General features: G+C 34.4%; 1 protein-coding gene across 7 annotated transcripts in view; it reads right to left on the reverse strand.

Moving 5' to 3' along the window:
• The window catches only part of LRRC7 (leucine rich repeat containing 7), a 430080-nt gene that overhangs the window by 225642 nt on the left and 179717 nt on the right, over positions 1 to 24721 (reverse strand). For all 7 annotated transcript variants that reach the window (XM_064493462.1, XM_064493461.1, XM_064493460.1 and 4 more), the window contains exons 4-5: positions 21247 to 21364; positions 3547 to 3625 (exon numbers count right to left, since the gene is read on the reverse strand). In XM_064493462.1, coding sequence (XP_064349532.1) covers positions 3547 to 3625; positions 21247 to 21364 — 197 coding nt within the window. The remainder of the gene's footprint in view (positions 1 to 3546; positions 3626 to 21246; positions 21365 to 24721) is intronic.

Genomic DNA, 24721 nt, shown 5'->3' on the forward strand with positions numbered 1-24721 from the left:
CTAACAGATTGAAAAGGATGAAATAAAATTGTCTTTATTCACCAGTGGCATGATAGTCTACACTGAAAATTGCATGCCTTCCCTTGAAAATCTACAAAATATTTACTAGAACTAGTAAACAAATTTGTTGAGATTGCAGGATATAAGGTCAATATACAACAATCAATTATATTTTTATATATCAACAATAAACAGTTGAATAATAGAAAATCATTTGTTATTGCCCCCCAAACATGAAACATTTCAAATAAAATGAACAAAGCTTGTATAATATTTGTATGCTTAAATCTATAAAACATTGATAAAAATTTTTAAAAGATCTAAATAAATTATAGAAATAAGTATGTCCCAGAATAGAAACACTCAATATTTTTGACAAGTCAATTCTGCCCAAGTTGATCTACAGATGCAATACAATCCCTATCAACATTCCATAAGGTTTTTATGTTTTTGTAGAAATTGGCAAGCTGATTATAAAAATTATATGGAAAGGCAAAGGGCATAAAATTGCTCTAAATAATTTTGATAAAGAAGAACAAAGTTGAAGCACTCACATTCTTTGTATGAATGTCTATAAAGCCACAGTAATTAAGGTAGTATAAAATGAATGTAAGGAGAGGCATACAGATTAACATAAAAAATAGAGAATCCAGAATTGGACCCAAACACATATGACCAATTGATTTACAAAACAGGTACTAAGATAATTTTACAAAGAGAGGATAATCTTTTCAACAAATGATACTGGAACAACTGGATATCCATATGCAATAAAAATTTAAAAAATTAATAAATAAAAGAACTATGACCCTCACATCTTACTTATATACAAAAATTAACTTTAAATGGACCATAGATCTAAGTGTAAAATCAAAACTATAAAAGTTCCAGAGGAAAGCATAAGGGAAAATCTTTATAACTATGAATTTGGTAAAGATCTCTTAGGGAAAAGAAGCACAAACCATAAAAAAAATATAAATAGGGCTTAGTCAAAGTGAAAATCTTTTTATCTTTGAAAGTCACTGTTTAAGAAATGAAAAGATAAGTCGTAGGAGCAATTATTTGCAAATAAGTACCTGATGAAGGACTTTCAGCAAGAATTTATAAATAATTCTTACAATTCAACACTAAAAAGACAAGTCAACAAAAATGAACAAAAAATTTGAACCTTTACCAAAGAAGCAGAACAGACAGTAAATAAATACGTGGAAAGATGCTAATTTGACATCAGAACTGTGAAGTAAAACCACAGTGTTATATGACAATGAGATACCATGTCTATTAGACAAGCTACAATAGAAAAATAAACAACTGATAGTACCAAATGCTGACAATAATGAGGAACAATGGGAACTGTTATAAATTGCTGGTGGGAATGCACAATAAAATTGTTTTGGAAAATAGCTCGGAAATTTCTTATAAAGTCTAACATGTACCATACTACCCAGAAAACTATTCCTAGGTGTTTACCAAATAGAAGTGAAAACATGCTTACACAAACACCTGTATACAAATGTTTATAGCCACTTTACTCACAATAGCCCCGGACTAAAAACAAATGTCTATCAACTGATGAATAAATAAACAAATTGTATTATATTCATACAATGGAATTCTACCTAGAAATAAATGGGAACTTAGTACCAGTTCTTGAAATGCCCTGAATAAAGCTCAAAATCACTGTGTTAAGTAAAAGAAGACACAAAGTATGACACCATTTATACGATATTTTGAAAAAGGCAAAACCATAGGGACAGAAATCAGATCAGTTTTATCTTGATTATGATGGTGGTTTCTCGACCGTATACATTTGTCAAAATTCACTGAGCCATACATCTAAAAGAGTGCATTTTATTGTGTGTAAATTATATTTTTAAAAAATCTGAACTTAAAATTGGTATACTATTTATGTTGACTTTTCTTTTGAGTAATTCCTTAATGAATTCCCAAACTTGTTTTTAGTGTTAGGCATTTTTGATGAAATCGGTATATTTATTTACTTTTAAACAGTTAAACATACGAAAGGAATTCAGGGATATAGTATTTACTCATCTCTTAAAAAGTTAAATATATGAAAGGAATTCAGAGACATAGCCAATAAAACTATGGATTTTAAGCATTTTAAAGATGTAATTTATCATCTGACTTTCACTTCCAAAGATCTGACCATGATTCCTATTATGGTGAGTTATTAGAATTAAAGAACTAGAAATCAAAACAATTCATCATCTGCCTTACATTATGACTTAAGCCAAGGACACGGCTGTAGTTTTGATGTGGTAAGTTAGCAATATTTATTTCTTTTTTTGAGAAAATTGCATTCTGGTCTAAGCGTTTTGGGGAATGCTTTTCACAGGATTTTTTCCTCCCTCATATTCTACTTTTGAGGTAGAAAAGTTATATCTTTCAAACATATTTTATTGCTTGATGTTCCACAATGTCTACTACAGGCCTCAAATTATTTCACAAACCATTCTCTGCAAAGAGACTCAGCTAAACTTCTATCTCATTCTTTTACATTCTATTTCATTTCCAGTATCATCTACAGCAGCTTCTCATGATCCATATAGAAACCATCCTCACTACTCCCTCTCCTCAACCTCACTGGTGAAAAATTTCCCTTTAAATTTCCTTTGATAAACTTCCTTTTGTCTCCTCCCAGTCTCCCTAATTTCATGTGGACAAGGGACTGAGGGATTTTTCTCAAATCCTACTGTCAGGTTTTGTATAATTAAAATTCCAGTCTTTCTTTGCAACTCATTATCTGCATCCCAATTTCACTGATTGGTTTCAACCACTTCCAATATTACTACAACTTTCCAGATTTTACGTCCACTTCCATTGTTAAGTGACTTTAGCATTTAGGTTCATGGCTCACCCAATCCATTCACTTCAAGGTTTCTTGAACTATTCGATGCCACAGTACACTCTATCACTATGACATAACGTGAAACATGTGTCACATGCTAGGTCTTCTGTTCCCATGGCATTTCTCTACCAACAGATCATGAAACACAAATGTCCTATTTCTGATCATAGCATCTTTACCATCCACGTCTTCCATTCGACTAACCTCACTGAATTGGCTTTTTACCCTTCCTATAATCTCTGGTACACAAATACTCCCTTTTTCTGATCATAGTTAATTCACTTTCCAGTTTGAACCACGTGGTCAGCTATTTTCATGCACCTTATACTCTTTCACTCTCTTGAACTTTCATCAGAACCTAATTTTCCAGCATGACCATAACTAATAACTATTTTCTTAGTTGCTCTTCCATGGAATGTTGCCTGAGAGCCACAAAAAATGGTTTGCTTCAAGATAATGCCATCTTGTGCCAATCAGGCTTTCATCGTTACTCAGCAACACTTTTAATCATCTTTTGTGGAACTATTCTGATTTGATTATTCCTTTCTCATTATTCTATTAAACTGAATTTTAAATATAGTATTTGAAATTCATTTACTATGTGAGTTTCCTTTATCTTGATACATATTATCCAATGGAAACATAAGTATAAATAAAATGTAATCACTCATACTCACTTAGAAATGGGATTGACACTGGCTTCAATAATTGTTAAACACTTACAGCACTTTATGTTTTCTGGAAATTCTTGTACACCTAAAATTAAAAAAAAAAGGTACATGAAAATATACTAAATGATAGTTCTAATATTAAGAATAATTAAATCAACACACAGTGTAAACACCATAAGGATAATCATAAGTAACAATATTAACTTAATAATATAATACTTTAGTGTCAAATAATATATATATACATTTTAAAAATAAAATTTGAATGTTAAATAATATTTTATGATTGTACTAATTTCAAATTAGATATAAAATTGAGAATAAGTTAGCATAAGGCAGATCTTGGCTGTTTACTAATCTGAAGAAATAAAAATAGTTGGGTTTATTTAATTATAGTGCTGCTACTAAATAAAGAAGAAATCAGCAGATTATAAGAAAACAGGGAATAAAATATTTGCTTCCTTCATTTATAAGACTGGGAAGACTGAACAGGTACATGTGAAAAATACCTAAGGACAAATCACAAAACGAATAGATATTCCCAAACTAACAAGAAGCTCTGACACATTTTATGCGATTCTTCCTCGTTGGCACAGAGCGTAGCTCTGCATCTGTCTGAGAGGGTGAAGAGGTGAGAAGCCCTTCCTGGGGTCTTCTCTGGAGTCTCAGAGGTAGCCAGCCTGGCTGGCTGCCTCAGGGAACTGCTCATCTGCTGTCACAGCTGTGCTGCTGGCCATGTGACAGCAAAGCACAAGTTTTTCTTACTGAGAATCAGTATAAGCCACAAACCTAATCCACACATGTGACGGTCAGAGGAATAAAAGATGGGAGGATATTTCCAATCGATCGACATAAATGAATTAAAGACACACTTGGCTCTCCAGATTCACGAGTTCCACATCCACGGATTCAACAGAGGGCAGATTAAAAATAGTTAAAAAAAATTCAGAGAGTCCCAAAAAGTAAAACTTGAATTTGCCACACACTGGCAACTATTTACATAGCATTTACACTGCATTAAGTAATCTAGAGATGATTTAAAGTATATAGGTGGGTGTGCGTAGGTTATATGTAAATACTACATCATTTTATAGCAGGGACTCGAGCACTTGCAGATTTTGGTATGTGCCAAGCTTCTGGAACCAGTCTGCCACAGACACTGAGGGATGACCGTAATAAACCCTCCAAAAGTTATTAGAGAAAACAGCTATATGAAGCCATTCCTATAAGCCTGCAGTATTGTCTGCTCTCAATTTTTGAAACTATTAAAGGGTACAAACATGTCCATAAAGTACTAGTCCTGCCAAGGACTTCAGATCTGACAGAAGGATAAGGAACATTTTTGTGGCAGAATTTATTTGAACTTTTTGATGGCAGATAATCGAGAAAGAAAACCCTCCACCCTCCTGGATTCCACTGACCCAGAGCACCTTGACCACAGGACCTCGAAGCCCATGAAGCAGCAGGAAGACAGGCAAAGCAAACTGGCTGTTGAGCACTGCAAAGTAAGAGTGCAAAAGACGGTGTGGGGATGGTTCTCAGGCCACTTCTCCCTAGGAGAACTTTCACCAGAAATGATGCTGCTCTAAAATTACTGCTGAAGTATGTTTGCTTCCTAATGAGAACCCAAGGCAGTCTGGGAGCGCCATATTATGTATGAATTGAATGAGAAAGGCCAATTCTCTTTTCCTGGAAAGGTCATAACACCCGGAGCTGTGCTCATTAAGTGGATGTTAAAAAAATGGCAAAGAAATCAAAACACTAACCCTTGTTCTATCCTCAACATTTCCCCTTAGTATTCATATTCACTTTGGACATCTGCCACCAGTGAGGGCATAAGGCTTTTTCGTTTCTCCCTTTAGTATTTTCTGTTCGGTCACCAATCTGGGCTCGTTACACATGGTGTGCCTGATGCCTTGTCTCCACAGGTGCCTGCCTCAGGATGAGCGTTCCTTAAATTATGTGTAAACCAAGACACGGAAGCAAATTAAAGTCCAATTTTAAAGAAAAGACTGCATGTCTTTATCTTCTACTGAAAATGGGCTTCCCTGCTGTGGTGAAAATGCTACCACATTATTTGTTTAAAAACTTGTATCATGTTGTTTACAGTTTAAACTTAAAATTCTTTGGAGCGGAGTCTACTGGATTAAAATGGAGTCCCAACTTTATCACCTTACTGGTTGGGTAACCCTAGGCAAGTTATTTAAATGTTCATTGTCTTCCTTTCCTACCCTGAAATATGGTTATTAAATGAATGGCTTCATCAGAGAGTTGCAGTCGGGATTGAAAGAGATAATGCAGATAAAGTAATTGGCACAAAGTGCTGCATGTATGTCATCTATAATATTAGAAACAAATAAAAGCAGAGGGTGTCCCTCCACAAAAGAGTCATGTCAGAATGAGCTGGCTTGTGTAAGTTTGTAAGGCTTATCTATTTAAGTGAACAGCAAAGAGGTAGCAATTAGTGTGCTGAAAGAAGATCTCAATATTTAATCAACATAATAGCTAAGATAAATGCTCTTGCAGACGGGAAGTAAATATATATATGTTTGTATATTATAATGTAAATATATAAATTAACATACATAACCAGTCTATGCTGAGCAATATTTTTGTATTTTTGTAGAGTTTTTTAATAGCTATCTTAATTGCTTATGAAAGTTGGAACACATTTGGGAGAATAGATTGTCATGGGACTATATACTATTTACTGTGTGCACTAATACATGGGCCTCACACTTTAGGAAAAGTTCTTGCAGCATATCTTCAACTGGTAGTTCAGTCTAAACATGGAGAAGTAGTATGCATGGTAGTTAAAAACACAGGTTGGAAGGATGACTGAATTTAGGATTGCCACTTAACTAGCCATGTAATCTTAGTCAGATATATTTGAACGTCATTTACTTATTTCTTGCTTAATTCAAAGGGTTGTGCTGAGTATTTGATAATATGAATGTAAAGCACTTAGTGTCATGTCAGGCACTTAATAAGGACCTAATAAATACTAGATAAAATTCATGTATTAATAAAGAGGAGAGTTAGCTTACACTTCTTTATTATGCCACAGTGTAAAATAATTTAAATCTCTTAATAACCCTGTGAGGAAGATATATTAGGCAATATTATTTTCATTTTATGGATGAAGAACCACACATTCACCAAGATTGGGTGACTTATTTAAATACCTAATGGGTGTTTATAGATGGGAACGGATAGCGGTGGGATGTAACCAAATTTTTTTACCACCATATCTTTTGTTCCTTTTTTACTCTATTATGTTTTCTTGCTAAAATTGTGTTGGATTTTATTGTGGAGCCCATATTTTTATTAATGAATATTTGAGACTGGCCTGTCTGGTCCTCTGAAACAGTGTTTGATTTATTTTAAAAAAAGGTTATATATCTGTGTATATATATTGATGTATATAAAAATACACACACGTACCCTTCAATTCTAAAAAACTTCGTACATATACACACATTTTTTAAGACTGACTTTGTTTTAATTTTCAAATTATTTATCCAGAAATAGGATGATAAATGATCTTCATTTTAACAATATATCTTATTCCAGCCATTTTTACTTGTGATCATTGTATAAAATAGATTCAAGCATTTGGAGGTCATACAACCTAAGTTTTAATCCCTATTTGTCAGGTGAGACATCACATAAACTTTCTAACAAAGAAGGAACTCTCTTCTAGAGGCATCACAAGTTCAATTCTTTTGGGAATCTCTGGAGATTCAAGATCATTGTATTTAGCTTAGATTTTAACCTACGCGTAACAGCCAATAAGGACTGTACTCTAAAATAGCTACATGGGAAGTACTATATTTTATAGGCAAAATGATGCATTTAGTTTAAAAAATGGACAACTGCCCCATTCACAAATAGCAGATGATACTGATAAATGTTTACCCTTCAAATTAGGACACTGTGGTAACATTTTCTCGATACATTTACTTCCGTAACTATTCCATACAATCTATTCTGAATGTGTCCACAGAAATACTGTCAGATGAGAAATAACATTTCTGCATTTTAAACTTAAAACACCTTAGAAACAAAACTTTCAATGCAATGGACTTACTCAAAATTGTATTAACGTAATATTAATATCTTGAAGAAGAAAAGATGTAATAGATCACTTTATCTGATTGTTTTCTTGGCCCTTCCCCTTTTTAAAAAAATTAGGCTGAAAAAGCTCCTGCTTGCTCAACTTTTGATTATTCAAGAACTAATCCACTCTGTGGGGTTTTAATTCCTCTATTTCCTGCTGCCTCCATTTGACCATTGTCAGGCATTCTTCCACCAGAGAAGGGAGAGGAGAGAATTCTGAAATTATCAAATATGGATCTTTCCTGCCTAGCATGGGAGAAGTTGAAAGTCACGGCTAAATTTAAATTTTAGTATATTCAGTTGATTGTTTTTATTTGGACCACTCTGTCTATTACTAATGCAGACAACCAAGTCTTGATAGGGGAATCTTAAATCTGTGACTAATATAGTTTTCAACTTTAATTATAAGATTATTGATGTTAACATGAAAACCAAAACTAAAGTGTTATTAAAATTGAGTTAGGTTTCAGTTGGTTTTAAGTTGATATTAATGTATGAAAGCAAATTTTTTTCTCAATACAATGGGTAAGTACGAAATCTAAATGTGGCAAACAATTTTGTCAGTATCAAATACAGGATCTGACAACAGCAATAGAAACATTGACTCTTATGTCACAAATGGAAGAGCCTTGAAAAGCAAATCTGAGTGTGACATTTCCATAACATATAAGCTATCCTTTAATCTCACATTCTGAATATATTTATCTAATGTTATATTTTTTACCTGTCCCCATCCACTCTCTAGTCTAAATCCTGTCTAAATATTATCCATATAAATAATTTAAATCTATCATCTGAATGAAAATTTATTCAACTATTTTAGTCCATGTCTTTCTTTTCTTAATGGCTAGCATTTTAGATTGTATTCTATCTGAAGCTAAATAAGACTGAAAAATAATGAGCCATAGCATATAGTTATAAGTTGAGAAATAATTGCTTTATCATCTTGTCTTATATGGTTCTCTGATATATAAGTGTAAGATCCCTGGAAGGGAAAAATCATTTATATATTCAATAAATATTTACTGAGTGTTACTCTGTGTTAGGGATTGTACTAAACATTGAGGATACAGTGTGAGAAAGATGGATACGTTCTCTTCATTTGTGGAGCTTATATTCTGGCAAAGGAATACATACAATAAACCATAGAGATAATTAATATAAATGTAAAATATAAAAATTAAATAGTATTTCAGCAATGAGACATGCTATGGAAAATATAATTAAAGCACAATAAAGATAGATCAGAAATGCCTGAAGATGTCAAACTTAACTAGGGTGATTAAGGTAAGCCTCATTGATTGGGAAGATGGTAGTTGAGAAAAGACTTAAAGATGGTGAGAGAGATAGGAGTATAGATACTTGGAATCTGAGGGTGGAAGGTAAGAGAATTTCAGGCAGAGGGAATAGACATTGAAGATGCTATAAAGTTTAATATTCATGGTGTATTCTAGGAAGAGCAAGGAGGCCAGCATGGCTAGGACATAGTGAGGAAGAGAAGAGTAGCAAAACACTAGGTTAGAGAACTAATAAGGGTGTGTATATTGGGGAGATGAGGGTGTCTACTCCTGTGGTGTCTCTCAGGCCATTAAGGACTTTGGTTTTCAATCTGAATGAAAAAGACATTGAAGGACATAAGTGTAATAGGACCTGATTTATAATTTGAAAGGATCACTCTGGCTCCAGAGTAGGATGGCCTTTCTGAGAGGGAGGCCAATTAGAGGCCGTTGTAATAAACTGTTAGCAGAGTTGATGGCGGCTTGCATCAGAATGCGAGCAGCGGAGGGAGAAGAGAGTGAGTGGAATCTGGGTGCATTCTGAAGGTAAGATGAATAGAACTTCCTGATGGACTGGATGTAGAGTATGAAAGAAAAAAGAAAATCAAGGATGACTCCAGGTTTTTTGCCCTGAGCAACTCAAATAAAGAGCTGGTCTTGAACTTAGATGACAAAAACAATATGTGAAATAGGTTTTGGAGGGAAGGTAAACAGTTCACCTCTGAACATGTGTAATTTGAGATGTCTGTTAGACTTCTAAGGGCAGATGTCAGATAGGTTTAGGAGAGGTCTAGACTGTCGATTTTACAATGCAGGATTCATTATCATTTAGATAAGTATTTAAGCTATGAAACAAAATGTAAGCAGCAAAGATGTAAATGAAGATAATGAAGGAAAAAAGGACTAAGGACTAAACCATGAAGTACTCCAAAATAAGGATGAGGAGAAGAGGAAAAATCAACATAGCAGACTGAACAAGATCAATCAGTGAGATAGGAGGAAATAATAAGAGCACTGAGTTCTAGAAGTCAAGTGAAAAAAATATATAAAGTAGGAAGAATTGTTCAACTGTTTCAAATGATGTTGACAGGTCAAGTAAGATGACAACCAAAACTTGCCTTTGGATTTAGTAATAAGGAGATCATAGTGACCTCGACTGGAATGATTTTGGAGTAGACGGCTTACAGACTGGGATGGGTTTAACAGAAGATGAGAGGAAGTGAATTGTAGACAGAGAATATAGACAACTCCATCAGCAGCTGAGGGACTATTTATTAAGGGAAGAAGATCCAAGAAGTTTTCTTTAGAACAGAGGAAATAACAGCTTATATGCATGATTCGAATTAAAAAGTAGAGAGGAAAATCTTGATGATGTGGTAGAGACTGAGGAGAACTGCTACAGTGATATCCATGGGTAGACAAGAGAGGATGGTTAGAGAGAAACAGTAGCTCATCTGTACTAACAGGCAGAAATGAGAGAATATGGGTGCAGATGCTGGTAGATGAGGAGAGGATGAGGACAGGTTGGAAATTATTTTTTGAGAGCTTTAATTTTCCCAGTGGAGTAGGATTAACAGCCATGAAGATGGGAGAGGAGGTGTGGGCGGTTTGAAGACAGAAGAGAACATGTGAAATAGTCACCAGAAAAGAAGGAAAGTCAATGGATGAAGGAAGTACAACACGATTTGGGGGAAGCATTAAGGCTTCAGAGTTGCAATCATGATTTTGAAGTCGTATCAATTAGTGTGATTGATTTCCGGATCAATTTTTTTGATCCTTTTTTTCCGGATCCTTTCAGCCACAGGTATAGAGCTCGGTTTAGCCAGCATTGTAATTTTACTGAGCACACACAGGGACATGAGAGAAAAGCAAAGGTGTCTAGGGGGTCATTTGATGATTGACCCTAAAAGTCAAGCCATGAAAAAAGGGTAGAGCAAACACTGAGGTTGAGAGAATTCATGATAAGTGGTGGTATTAATAGACTGGTGCTTCTGGTGGGGTCCCAGGAGGGTTGGAATGGTATAAGAGGGAGTGTTCTGGAGAGACAGGAGGATGGAGTCAGATGGCATTCTATTTCTTGATGTACCTAGATCAGACCGAGGAAAACAACAGAACTCACAAGTGTCTGTTAAGTTGTATCTAATTATATTTTTGCACCAATACTCTGAAGCAATGTAATAAAACTCTTTACAAATATGGAAAGAAACACATGATCTTAAGTACAGACACTTTGGAATTTAAATTACCTTTTCTAAGATGAGAACGGTAACTCTCCTCTTTTTTTGGAAAATTATTTTGTGTATAAACCCACATTTCCCAAGGATCTTTGGTAAGTGAGGCAATACTGTATTAAGTAGGAAGTACTGATTAGAGGTATGTTTCAGGTGGGAAATCTCTTGTACAGTAGAAAGCAAAAACATCCAGCAATTAGATTAGTAAATTTGGAAGAAACTGTACAGGTCAGTCATATCTTAAGGAGAGAAAGAGAGAGAAAGGAAAAAAAAAAAAAAGAGGAAAGAGGAAGAAGAACAAACAAAACTGGAATCATTTGCTTTACCTCCAGTCCAGTAAAGGGAGTTAAGAACTCAGCAGGAACCTAAGCAAGAAGTTAAAGGTCTCCTGCAAGACTCGGCTTATTTTAGTGGTATTACAAAGAGAAAAACCAAATGCGGTAACATAATCAATAGTTTGAGACAGTTACACAACTGATTCTTCCTTCGGGATACGTCTATGTGGAGAAAATTTTGAGAAGTCTTTATGACCTTGATTAACGATGAGTTCATTCACAGAGGAATGAAACTGACTTGGTCACAATGAGTTAAAATGACACCTGATGCCCTCTCCACCTTCTCACTGATTCAACAGTAAATATATTGAGTCCCTATTATGTGAAATTGACCTATGTAATCATCTTATTTCCTATTTGACTAATGACTTTTTCCTTCATTTTCAATCAACCACTTTGTTGAGCACTTACTATGCCTGCATTTTGATAGTGACTACCATGGGTCTAGAAACAGTGTAAGGTAGAGATGTTTGCTTTCTAGAAGTTTATACTGAAGCTGAGAGTGAGTATGAGAGGGCACAAAGTGCTTCATTACCAGTTCAATTTTGTTCTTTTACAAGTTCCAGGAATTACAAAAACACAGAAGACAGGCAGGAGACTCTGCTATGACTTTAGGAACATTTGTCAGTGTAGGTGACAGAGCCCAACACAGACTTCAGAAGGATGAGGGGGTGGGAGCAGTTCCTTCCTTCCTTATATTTAGATATATTACCAGATTGTAAGCTCTATCCCCCATTGAGTAAGTTCTGGTAACACATGTAATTATTTGCTGATTTTATTTCCTGAGGAAGACATGAGAAAGAGTTAAAAGTCCTGGCACCCAGCTGGGAAGGTGGCAAGAGAACAGATCTGTTTTTTTTTTGTTTGTTTGTTTGTTTTTTGCCATCCTATTTTTTAATGGAAACAGAGGGAGTCAATTCTCCATTTTAACACTATAATCTTGAGCAGAAGTAGATTCTGTTGAAACAGAAAATAGTCTCATAGTGAGGGAAGTGCTACTGATTTTCAGATAAATAGCACATTAGAAGTGTTGAAAGTAAGGCATTTAATAGAGCAAAATAATAAGCTTTACTCTAAACAAATGGCCTAATGATTTGCCAAACATAAAAGAGCACATTTATTGCCATTTGAGAACAACTGCATGGTAATATTTTCTCCCTAACCCACGTCAGCCATCCCAAAATAGACTGCCCTAAGAATTTATGTACTCTACCAGAGTTTCTATTCTTCTCTTAATACGCTCAAAATTTTAAAGATTTTAATCGTAAACTGGTTGCTCTTATCTTCTTCCTCTAGTGTGTTTGAGAGAAACTACCCCCCTTCAATGAAAGTTGAGGATATCATTTGTCTTCAGTGTTTTGCATGCATTTGGGGAAGGGCTGGAATAATTGGCAAGTTCGTAAAACACATAATAACTCCTTCAACTCTGATTGCCTTTCGTCACAACTAACAACAGTGATTTTGCCCACTGCGATGCTGCTCAAATCCATTCTTGTATAGAAGTAAGTTTTAGAGGATGAGAGAAAAATCACTTAATTGCTGCAGAATGAGGAAGGGCTTCCACATTAATTCATTTTCATTAAAGTCCTTGAATTACAGTGTCATAGTCTCTCTGAAGCTATGACAAATCAACAATCAGACTTAAAACTGAATCACTGCCTAATTAAACCTTACCATTCATTATCCTGCTTTATCATATAATACAATTTACTTCATTATGACCATGTACCAGCTCTGCAAACAGCCATAGACTATTTATTCAGACAACAGACCATCATAAAATGCATTTTCTCTGATGGATATAGGATTTTTTATTTTGCTGTTGCACTAAGTTCTAAGGAATAAAGGATAAAAGATCCATTGGCATGGAAAACTGATGGATCTTCCCATGGATTGCCGTATGTAATTTTGGGGAAAAGAAAGACAGAGAGGAAGGGTGATTTACAAGCAGCATGAATATTTGTCTACTTCTCTTTCCCTCTTTCTCTCAAGAAAGGTAAAAGTTAATGTATTTATTTTTTAAAAGAAAGAATAGAATCTTTATTGAACAAAAGAGGTTAAAATCTCACTTCCAGTTAATTTTGTTTCAGTTCATTAGTTGTATTCAATGTTCTAGTAGGTAAATGTTTCAAACATTGGGTGCTTTCAATGTTCCAAGTATATAGATACCACTAAGATAAAGTATTTGTCCTGGACAAGCCTATAATATAGTGAAGAATAAAGTATATTATTAGATGATCCCTAGTCCATACTCAGTAATATGAGAATATGTATTTTTATTATAAGCAACAGGATATTTTAAAAATTGACAATATCCGAGGCCACAATGTGAAAGTCAGTGAATAATGAGAAATCATCCAGGCCATCATGTGGTCTGCTACGTATTTCAATAAAAATAATATGACAACTAAAAAAGCTGCAAGTGTATTGGAATACTAAGACAACGGAGTAAACTATAAGAAAGTAGGAGGGGCATAATAAAATAGCTGCAGCATAAAGTAGAAAAGTAAAAGTTAATGATTGGAAATGAAACGATCAACCAGCCAATACTGAGACTAATAAGTCAAAAGAGTATTATTTGAAAGATTAGTAAAGTAGAAAAACCTCTGGCAGGATGGAGGACAAAAACATACAAGATAGATGGAACAATTAAACAATGTTAGGAATACAAAGAAATAAACAGTCACAGGTATGGTAGAGATTTATAAAACATGCAAGAAAAGCCTGTGGACAATGTTCCACAATAAAATTGAACATCTGGATGATGAAATAGATTATTTCCCAGGAAATTGTAACTTATGAAAAAGTGATTTAAGGAGGTATAAGGGTGCAAGGATGGGAAAGAAAAATAAAACCGTCATATGCAAATGATTTTATACACAATAATTCAGAAGGATCTACCAGTTATATATTAAAATTTATAATTTAGCACTGTGGCTGAATGTAAGATCAAAATATCAAAATTAATAAAGTTGCTATTTGGCACTAACTAAAATTAGAAAAAAAATCCTTTTTAAAAGAAATATAATTTATAAAACTAGCAACTTAAACTACTTAGACATACGTCTAATGAAATGTGTGCAGATCTTGAAAGAAATCACAAAACTTTATTAAAAGATACAAAATAAGACTGAAATAAAGGTAAATACTATGTTCATGAATTATAATACTTACTATCACAAAGATATCAATTCATTCTAAATTAATCTTTAAATATAAGCCAATAAAAAAATTCTAATAGATTGTTTGTGAACCTCAACAATTTAACCTAAAGTTTATAAAGAACTGAATACCAAAAACAGCAAGACACATTTTAAAAAGAAAGAAGGAGGACTTGTCTTATTGGATAATAAAACCTAACATGAAGTTATAGTGATTAGAACAATGTGATGTTGGCACAAGAACAGTCAAGTAAGCTGATGGAGCAGGACAGAGAATTTGGAAAAAGTGTCTTGTTTGTTGTTGGCAGAGGCAGAAGCAGCTGCTCCAGAGACACGAGGGAAGGTTGCTGGAGGGACCACAGAGAGCCCCATTTCAGAGAGAGCAGGAGAGACGTTAACTTGGCTCTCCTGTGTAGGGGAGGACACACTGCGGAAAGGCTTGGTACAAGGTTTATGCACTTCTAAAGCAGTGCTATCATGCTTTACATCCTTCCCTGGAGACCTGGCCTGACAGGATGGGGCGGGGAGGGTTCTTTCCTGAACAGAGAAGTTACTTTTTCAAAGATAAAGGTAAAAGAGGTAGAATTATAAAGTAGCGGGAAAACAAGAGACTATATCATAAATGTTGGTGAAACGATTAGTCATCTATTCATGTGGAAAAAAGAAATTTTGATAATATATAGCACAAAAAATAAGCTGCAAATGAATTAAAAGCCTAAATATGTAAAGAAAAACTAATAGTTTTGGAAGAAAATGTAGACAAGTTATCTTCATGATATTAGCATAGAAAAGAAATTCTTAAATAAACTATAAAAATACAGTCAAAAAGAGGAGTGATAAAACTTAAGTACATTAAAATTGGCAACTTCTCTATGATAAATGGCCTCCCAAACAAAGTGAAAAGACAAACCACAAATTGGTAGTGATATTTGTAACCCATTTAACCAACAAAGACTAGTGTTCACAGTATGTAAGTCTTTCAAATCACCAGAACAATCCCACCTAACAGTCAAATAATCCAAAATAAAAATTGACCAAAAAAGGCAATTTATAGAGAAAGATACTCTATATTTGCTAATACAATGAAGTGAAAAAAAATGCCAACTTCACTGGTGATTAGGGAAATATAAATTAAAATATCAGGCTACCCTAATACAGTCCTTTGATTGGACAACATTTACAATGTTTAATAACCCCAAGTGCTGGCAAGGATATGGAGCAATGGGAACTCTGGTACTTTGCTGGTACAATTAGATTCACATTGATCATTAAGGACACAATTTAGAAACATAACGTAAAATGAAAACTTGTAGAATAATATACACAATGTGTTAGCCTGTCATTGAAATTTTTAATACACTTAACTCTGAGAGCAAGGAAAAAGGGATGGTGAAGAGAAATTACAAGTTTCTGTAATGTTTTATTCATTAAAAAAAACTGGAGTGTTGTGTCTATAACAAATGCTAACACTTTTATCTCTACAGCGGGCATATTGTTGTCTCATGTTATTTTCTTCATGCTTAAAAAAGTTTAATTGTTAAAAATGAAAACTCGATAAATATTTTAATATAACGGTCAAGAGTTTTTAATACTAAATTGAGTTCTGAATGATAAGTAAGACTGAACCAGGTGAAAAGAGGTGTGAAAGATGATTTAGGCAGAGGAAATAATAGAGTCATAGAGATGGTGCAATAGCATTAAATATTTGAGGCAGTTTTTCAATATCTAGACTAAAAAGTTAAAAAAGTGCAAATCATCTTTGGGAGATGAGCAGATGGGATGGAAGTGTAGGTGGTCAATTGTGGGGACTTTTAATGCTGTGTTAGGGAGCCTACATTCTATCTTAGATCAATAGAAGTGTCTTATAGAAGAGTAATCTAGTCATATCTGCAATTTAGAAAGAGTGCTAAAGCTACTTTGTGGAGAATGGGTTTGGGAATGGTGGCGGCCATAACAGGGACCAGGAGACCAATTAGGAGGCTATGTTAGGTAGTCGCAGAGAGAGGCAAGACACTAAATTAAGATGGTAAAGTGGGACAGTGAGAACGAAACAGACTTCACATACATTTAGGAGGTAAAACTGGCAGGATTTGGTGACTTAATCACTATGGGAGTCAGAGGAAAGAATGCATCCTTGCATAGAATTACTGTGTGGATGATAGTAGTATTAACAGAAAACTGGATATACTGGAAGAAAAGCAGATTAGGGTGGATGATGAGTTTGGCTTTAAATGCATTATGTTTGGAGGTGTTTGTGGAACCTGTTATAGCTACATCCAGCATGCAGTTGGCTATACCAGTCTGAAGCTCAAGGGAGAGGCCAAGGCTTGACATGAAGTAGTCATTATCCCAAGAACAAGGATATTAAACATATTACAACATGGCAGGTTGGAGCTGATTTTCCTGGTTACTCATCACTTATTGTAGCATCATTTCTATCTTTTCCAGCACTCAGTTACAACATTTAATAGATCCCAGTATAGGAGATGGGGACCCTATCCTATTTAGAGTCCCAATATAACATAAATATGTATTATATATTTTAAAAGAATGCTAAAGTATAATGTTTATTTACCTGCCAAACACTCATTGAGCACCTGCCATGTATGGGTATTTTGCTAGTAGCTCCAAATTGAGAAATGAATAAGGTAGTCCCTGATTTCAAGGGTTTTACAATATAGTTAAATAAATAGGGATATATAGAAATTAAACTACAAAGTGAGATATGTTCAAAGCAAAAGCATATATGAGGTAAAAAGATATGTAACAGAGGACGATGCAATTAGTTCTCTTTGTGTATGGAATGTGAGAAAAGTTTTCCAGAATAAATGACATCAGAACTGCCTTTTTAAAGATAAAGAGGACTCTGGTTGATGAGAGACAACAGTGGGAGGAAGTAGGCAAAGAAAATGCTATCATGCCTTGTGTCACAGTAACCAAGTGAAGCATTTGGGGATGACAATTTGGCATTACCTGAGGATGAAATGGAAGGGAAGTGGGTTAATAGGTTAGAAAGGTAGTGAAAACTATTCACACAAATTTTCTAGATACCTTTCTGCCCACAATAGTTTGCTTATTTAAAGGTTTTAATATAAAATAGTAATTTTAAGTTATGGAAGGAAAAATGGTGAATTAGGTTGCCTGGTGGAAGAATTAGACATGAGAAGTAAAGACTGGAGGCACAGGGACAACCAAGATCAGGTTTAACCACAGCCTCCAACTGAACAGTTTCATCATAAAGAGTCATTCATCAAATTCCAACACAATCCAGGCAAATTTTTACCCAGGTAAAAATTGACTAGGACTTGAATGAGTCCCTGCCTCAAAGTAAACCTTTTATCTTCTGTCCCTAAATACCAACACTGATTGTATCTCTCATGTCTTGACTCTTTTCCACTGGGGCTATTCCAACCTTGTCAAACTATGATGCTGACAACGGCACTTATTTTCTGCTCTTTCTTCACTTGACAGATCCCCAAAGGATGTATTAAGCTCCTTAAGTAACTGTCTAGGTCTCTGCCATAGAATTCAGTGACAGCTTTTTAGGTATGATTTTGTGAAAGGGCTGATGTGTTGAAATCTTTCACTGTTTATGTAACTTCCAGCAATGGCTGATATATCATCATGCTCATCAAACCTTTTGTACTGTACTAACTTTGCAGAATGATTTGTCACATCTAGCTTGTCTTTTGGCATAAATACTTCCACCATACAGCAATCATAAGTATAACTAAAAGTCCCTCGACACTACTTCCTAAGACTTCTAAGGATGCTCACAGACTTACTTCTGAGTAGAAATATAAATTACAGTTAACCTAGCAACAAAAGTTTCTTGATGCAAGAGGGCCACTAGCAGATCATTCTAATGCTCATAAAAAAGTCATATGTCTCAGGATTTTGGGGTTTATGGTTGGTGATGAGTTTTCATCTGATTCTCTGTAAGAATAAGATATATTTTTATTTACTCGAACTTTGCAGCCAAACCTACCTGAAGGCCAAAGACATGTTATATTTAGTCATATGATATTTCTCATAAATTGCGATTTGAAAATAGAATTTGATGTGTGAATGTATATAAATATACAAACTGAATTAATTGCTATTAAAGTACAGAAGTATCAAGCCATAAAAATATGCGGCCTGTAAATTTATTTTTAAAAGAACAAAGGTAGACCTAATGTCATCTCTCAGTGAGCCTAAATCTAGTTGCTGTCTTCTCCCTAAGTCAGCAAATGGTCCATTTAGGATTGTCTTCCTGAAAGCTGTCTAAGTGGTAAGTCAAGTTGGTGGAGAAAGGTGTGTGTGCACCTCATTTTCGCTCTTGTGTCCTTCAAATAAAATGCTCTCCTTTATTCAGATGCTACCGTGCTTCATGGAATTCCTCAAGCCATATTCTTTACTTGAACTCTTCCCTAATAATAAAGCAGTCTTTATTATCTTTTTAGTCTCTAAGAGTTTACAATTGTAATTTGTGCCTTATCATTAACCACTTCATTTTATAGTGTTTTATGATATTCATGGATTGTTTACAGGTGTTAGTCTTCTCTCTCCAGTGACACTGTAAGCTTTCTATGACTTTCACAGACTTGAAGAAATCACTAGCAATTTTAACTTGCACATTTCAACAAGTGTTCCACGTTCCAGAAGGACCGTTCATTCACGACTTAATTCAGTAAATTTTATTGAGCTCCTACAATATGCCACACACTGTTTTAGGCTTTAGAGATGTATCAGTGACCAAAACAACAATAAAAAACTGGTACTTCCCTGAATTTTAATTATAGTTAGGGGAATCTAGACAATAACACAAATAACTTAAAAATGTAGTATGTCAGTTTCTCATGAAGGCTATTAAGAAAATCAAACAGGGAATGGAAACAGGGTATGCTTCCAATGGATAATAACAGCAGAATCTTAATTTTTAAAAAGATGGTCCAGAATTTCTTAAGTATGTCATCTTCACATGTGATTAAGAGATTCTGCTGGTAGTCCTTAAACAGACAGGTTAAAGTAAGATCCTTATTTACCTAGAATGCCAAGCCAGTCTTAACTTTTTTTTAAAGCTAGGTAAAATTAGTTTTTTTCCCTTTATTTCTCTTCTTAAAAAAGAAAAAAATCCTTATTGAATAATTGATACACCAAGAACTGCACATACTAAATGTACACAATTTGATGACTCTGGACACATGCAAACACGAGTGATACCATGACCACACACAAGGTAACAGACATATCCAGCACCTCCCAGAGTTTCCTTATATCTCTTGGTTTCCTTTTTCCTTTTTCCTTTTTTTTTGTGTGTGTGTGTGTGGTAAGAACATTTAACATAAGATCTACCCTCCCAACAAAGTTTGGAGTGAGTAATAATGTATTTTTAACTACAGGCACTGTGCTGGACGGCGCATCTCTAGAATTTATTCATCCAGCACAAACAAAACTTTATGTACCTAACTGAATAACAACTTCTGTTTGTCGTGTCTGGGATTGGCTATCATTTCTTAGAGTAACTTTACCTAACCACACTGACTGGATTATGTTCTACTTGTATGCATGCCCTTCACCACCGATGTAGCTTCAAACTCAATTGTTTATTTAATCATCCATAATTGCTTGTTTAATGTCTAATGTATGTACTAGAATGTAAATTTCATGAAGGCAGGGGATCTGTGTTGCTCATGCCTGTCCCTATGGCACCAAGCTTATTACCTGAAGTTACCAAAGTAATACACATACACACACGCACGCACGCAATTTAGCCTACTAGCTTAATGATGGAGAGGTCATGTTTTACATCCTCATGGTGCCTAGACATAACCCTTTTTGACTGATCCTTGCTTTATTCTAATAAAATGGAGAACCAAGTCCATTTAGAAGGAAATGAAGATTCAATGAATATATGAGGATATAGGAGACTCCCACAAACACTTAAAGGAAAACATCAACATGCATATCAACTAAACCACCAGACATAACAAATTTGGCCAAAAATATAGCAAATACCACTGAGCACTTATTATTCACCAAGCATTGCTCTGGATGTCTGAAATACATCAGTGACCAAAACAGTGGGAAATCTTTCTTGCCCCATAATGTAAACTCCATTACAGGGCAGGAGAGGATAGACAAAACCATAAAAAATAAGTAAATTATATATATGAAGAAAAAGTCAGTGCTATGGGGCAAAAATGGAGCAGACGAAGGGAAATTGAGAAATTGAGAGTGGGTTAAAGGTAGGCCATGCTGAGCAGACGATATTTGAGACGTGTTGGAAAAATACTTTACTCTGAAAAATGAGGAAAATAAACAGTGTAAAGTCAGTAAAATATTCTAGAAAAGATTTAATCATGTATCTGAATGCAGAGGGAAATAAGGCTTGAGGGAGTCAGGGACATTATTAGCAAGGGGAGGGGAGAGAAGTTTGCTGTCTTGGATTTATAATTTAGGATTTACCTTTTCAATAAAATTAAGTTAAAGTTGCAACAAAATCAAAGAAAAAGTATTATATCATTTGCTAAGGGGAAACATTAAAGCACATTGTCAGTGAAAGAATTCAAGTTATTTAGAGATGAGATGAGAATCTTACCATTTTTACTGATGTCGAGTTCTTTAAGGTTAACTAAACTAGCAATAGTGGTTGGCAGATTTGATAGGTCATTATCAGGAATACTTAGTTTTCTTAGAGCTTGACAGTTGAACAATTGCTGTGAAAAGAAAATAATGATTAATTAGGTCTCAATTTGGTTCAATCCATTCATACATACACTTAGAAACAAAATTCAATTAGTCATCTTTGCCAATGTAATAAAAGGGCCAACTACAAAAAGTAGTCACTTTATTCCACTCCCATCTTCAGGATTCTTTTCCGAACTTTTTCACATTCCAACCCCATGTTAGTGCCTCGCTGCTCTTTGCTATGCAGATTCAACACTCGAGGTTTTCTACTTTTCCCTGCTTCTGTTTAATATTAATATTAATGTTCAATTTGCCACTGAGCCAATTGATTTTTCCCTTTGAAATAATTTCTGGAGTTGCCCCTTCCTTTCTATTCCCACGGCTACCAGGATGACCTCAATTCTCTTTCCCCACAACCACAAATCACTTTCATTTACTCACGTCGAACAGCTGTTTATGGGACATGCAAGAACTGTAACACAGTTGAATATAGAGGCTGACATTTCTTTTGTGTCCTCTAACACTGTTTCATAAATATCTAGCAAATGAAACATTCAATCCCTCATATTTGGTGAAAAAAACACCACTGATTGGTTTATTTCTGCCACCAGTCCAAAAGTACTAATGGGGAAGAGCCAAGTGTTACTGCAATGGCTCTCAAATCCAGCATGGATTTAAACACTCGTGGGAGGATGTGCTTGTTTAAAATGTGGATTCTTGAGCTTTACCCAGAGAAGTACTGATATCGGGGGTCTGGGATGGGGGTCAAAATCTGCATTTTTAACAAGCACTCTAGTGATCTGGCTATTTTTTATGTAGGTATTTCCAGTATCATGTTTCCGGAAACAGTAAGTTAGATTATTTTTTAGCTATGTCCATCTCATCTTGACTACTGAAGATTTGAACAGCTGGACAGAAATTTTGATTCATCCCTGGAAGAATTATCCTAATGAGATCTTTTCTGTTTGACATTTCTAATTCTGTTTTGGTGAATTTCCACAGATGAAGTCTCTGTATCTATGACTATACAATTGGCCCACAGTACATTTAACTACTGCTTGTTTTCACATGTAATTCATAATTTATAAGCATAAACAACGTAGCACATGGTTGTTAGTTCTTAACTCACTAACTTTTCAAAAAATAGACTTCTAGTTGTTACTTAATATAAAATATGTAGTTTCTTGCTTCTGGTTAGTCATTTTTGGCTCCTTACAAAGATTACTTGCAATACTGCATGTAGTGCTAGAATTTCATTATTCGAAACAGTAACGTTGCTTATATAAAGATCTTTATAAAACCTAAAAAAGAGGACTTTGATGAATAATTTCCACTAACTATTAATTTTCTTTAAAAATTAAAAAAAAAGATGTCTACACTCATGCAAAAGTTAATTTAAATTTTTGTCCATACTCTATCATTCTATTAGGACCATTACATCTACACATAATGTTAGTTACAGATGCATAGATTAAAAAAAAAGTCAATTGCCTCATGTCTGATATTGATAAGATGTACTAACTACTCTTTAGTCTGATTACTATTACCATTTTATACAAAATTCAGACAAATTATTTTTAAAGTAGTGGTTTTTGGTGTATAAATTCAAGTCTCATCATCTCAGTTAAATTCTCAATTTATCTCAAGAATTAATAGAAGTCCTTGTATTCCAGTTTTAAATGAAGCCACATTAGGAACAAATGATATGGAAACTCCTAAACATTCTATTACCTAAGAGAATCTAAGATCTCTCTGGTAGAGAGGCTAAGAGCATGTCATTTGGAATCAGATTAATGTTGGTACAGTCCCCACACATCTACGTCCTAGCTGTGTGATCTTGGGCAAGTTACCTAACATCTCTGAGCCCTATCAATTTCCTATCTGTAAAATGGGAACAATAACATTACCTAACTTGAAGGATTGTTGAGAGGATTAAATGAGTTATTATACGTCACCAATTATAAGTCTTACATTTTGTTTCACATATTAACATCTTTGATACTTGGGATGCATCTTTCAATAAAGATTAAGTTGTACTTCTTAAGCAGTGTTTCTTTCTTAGTGGTACTACAATAAAGGTAATGGTGTGTCTTACAATCAATAGCCTAGGATTTGAAGAAATGAATTACTTGTTAAAATGTGAAGTTGTTTGTGTTTGGCACATAGTAAGAGTTTGATAACTAGCCATTATACAGATACCGAAGTAAACCCATATAATAATCTATTTCTTACTTTTCTAGATGATGAGAGCTTTGAAGGCAGGAGTCATGTCTGATTCATCTTGGTATCAACCTGTTTCACCTTTGTATATATCAAAGTGACTAGCACAGTGTCTTGTACATAGTGTATCTTGAATAAATATCCTTGACAGTATACTTAGATAAGGAAAGGGAAAATGAGGAGAGTGGTAAGTTCCAGCTGAGAGTGGTACTTCACTGGTTTGGAAGTTTCAGATAAGTAAACAATCTCAGTGGAATCTCAATTTCATAAACAAATCGGTGAACTTTTGAGTATGAGTCATGATGTCTGTAAACTGACAAAGAAATTAAGAAGGACTTTTAACGATTCTTTTAATATTCAAGCTTTGAATGAAAATGAAGCAAAGAATGATCAAAAAATAGCTGTAATTCTTCCATATAGTATAAAATAGCAAATATAATTAATAGCTAATTAAAGTAAGACAGTTAATGATTATGGTTACCCTGCCTTTCATTTGATAATGATATTTCACACTTCAAAAAAATTGTTTTGAGTCTTAAAATATTTGTGTATTAAAGTGCTCTTTTTCTTGGGCTGAAGGAAGCAATTTAACTCTGACAGAAATTGGTTTGAGAAGAGTATGCAATTTAAATTACTGACTCCAAAAAGTAATGGTTACTTGTTTTCTAAGAGAGTTGACACAAAGAAAAATGCCAGAGCGTTGAAAATAAAAACATATTTGGGAACAAAAATGCATATTCTAAAAAGTACTATTCATTAATTTATGGAAAACCATTCATTGATACTTGCTACAAGCTACAGTATGCTAAGTACAGGGGACACAAAATGAACAAGACACAGCAACCGAGCTCAGTAACTTAGTTTACAATTTAATATTTAGATATTAAGTGCTGCGTGGAAAGACTACGCCAAGGTAAATATTACATATGATGAAAACATACTGATAGAATATCTGCCCTGGATTATGTTGATGATGGTGTTGGGGTTGACTCATGAAAGTATTCCTGGGAGAGGTAATGAAAACATGGATCACTTGAAAACCAGCATAAGTTAACCAGATGAAAGCTAAAAAGAGATCATATTGCACTTGTAGCATCTAAAGATACTCTTAATTCAAAGAATGTATAACTCAAACTAGTTTCAAATATTTGTTTGACAGTATGGGG

This window comes from Camelus dromedarius, chromosome 14, assembly GCF_036321535.1.
Source record: "Camelus dromedarius isolate mCamDro1 chromosome 14, mCamDro1.pat, whole genome shotgun sequence".
NCBI lineage: Eukaryota > Metazoa > Chordata > Mammalia > Artiodactyla > Camelidae > Camelus > Camelus dromedarius.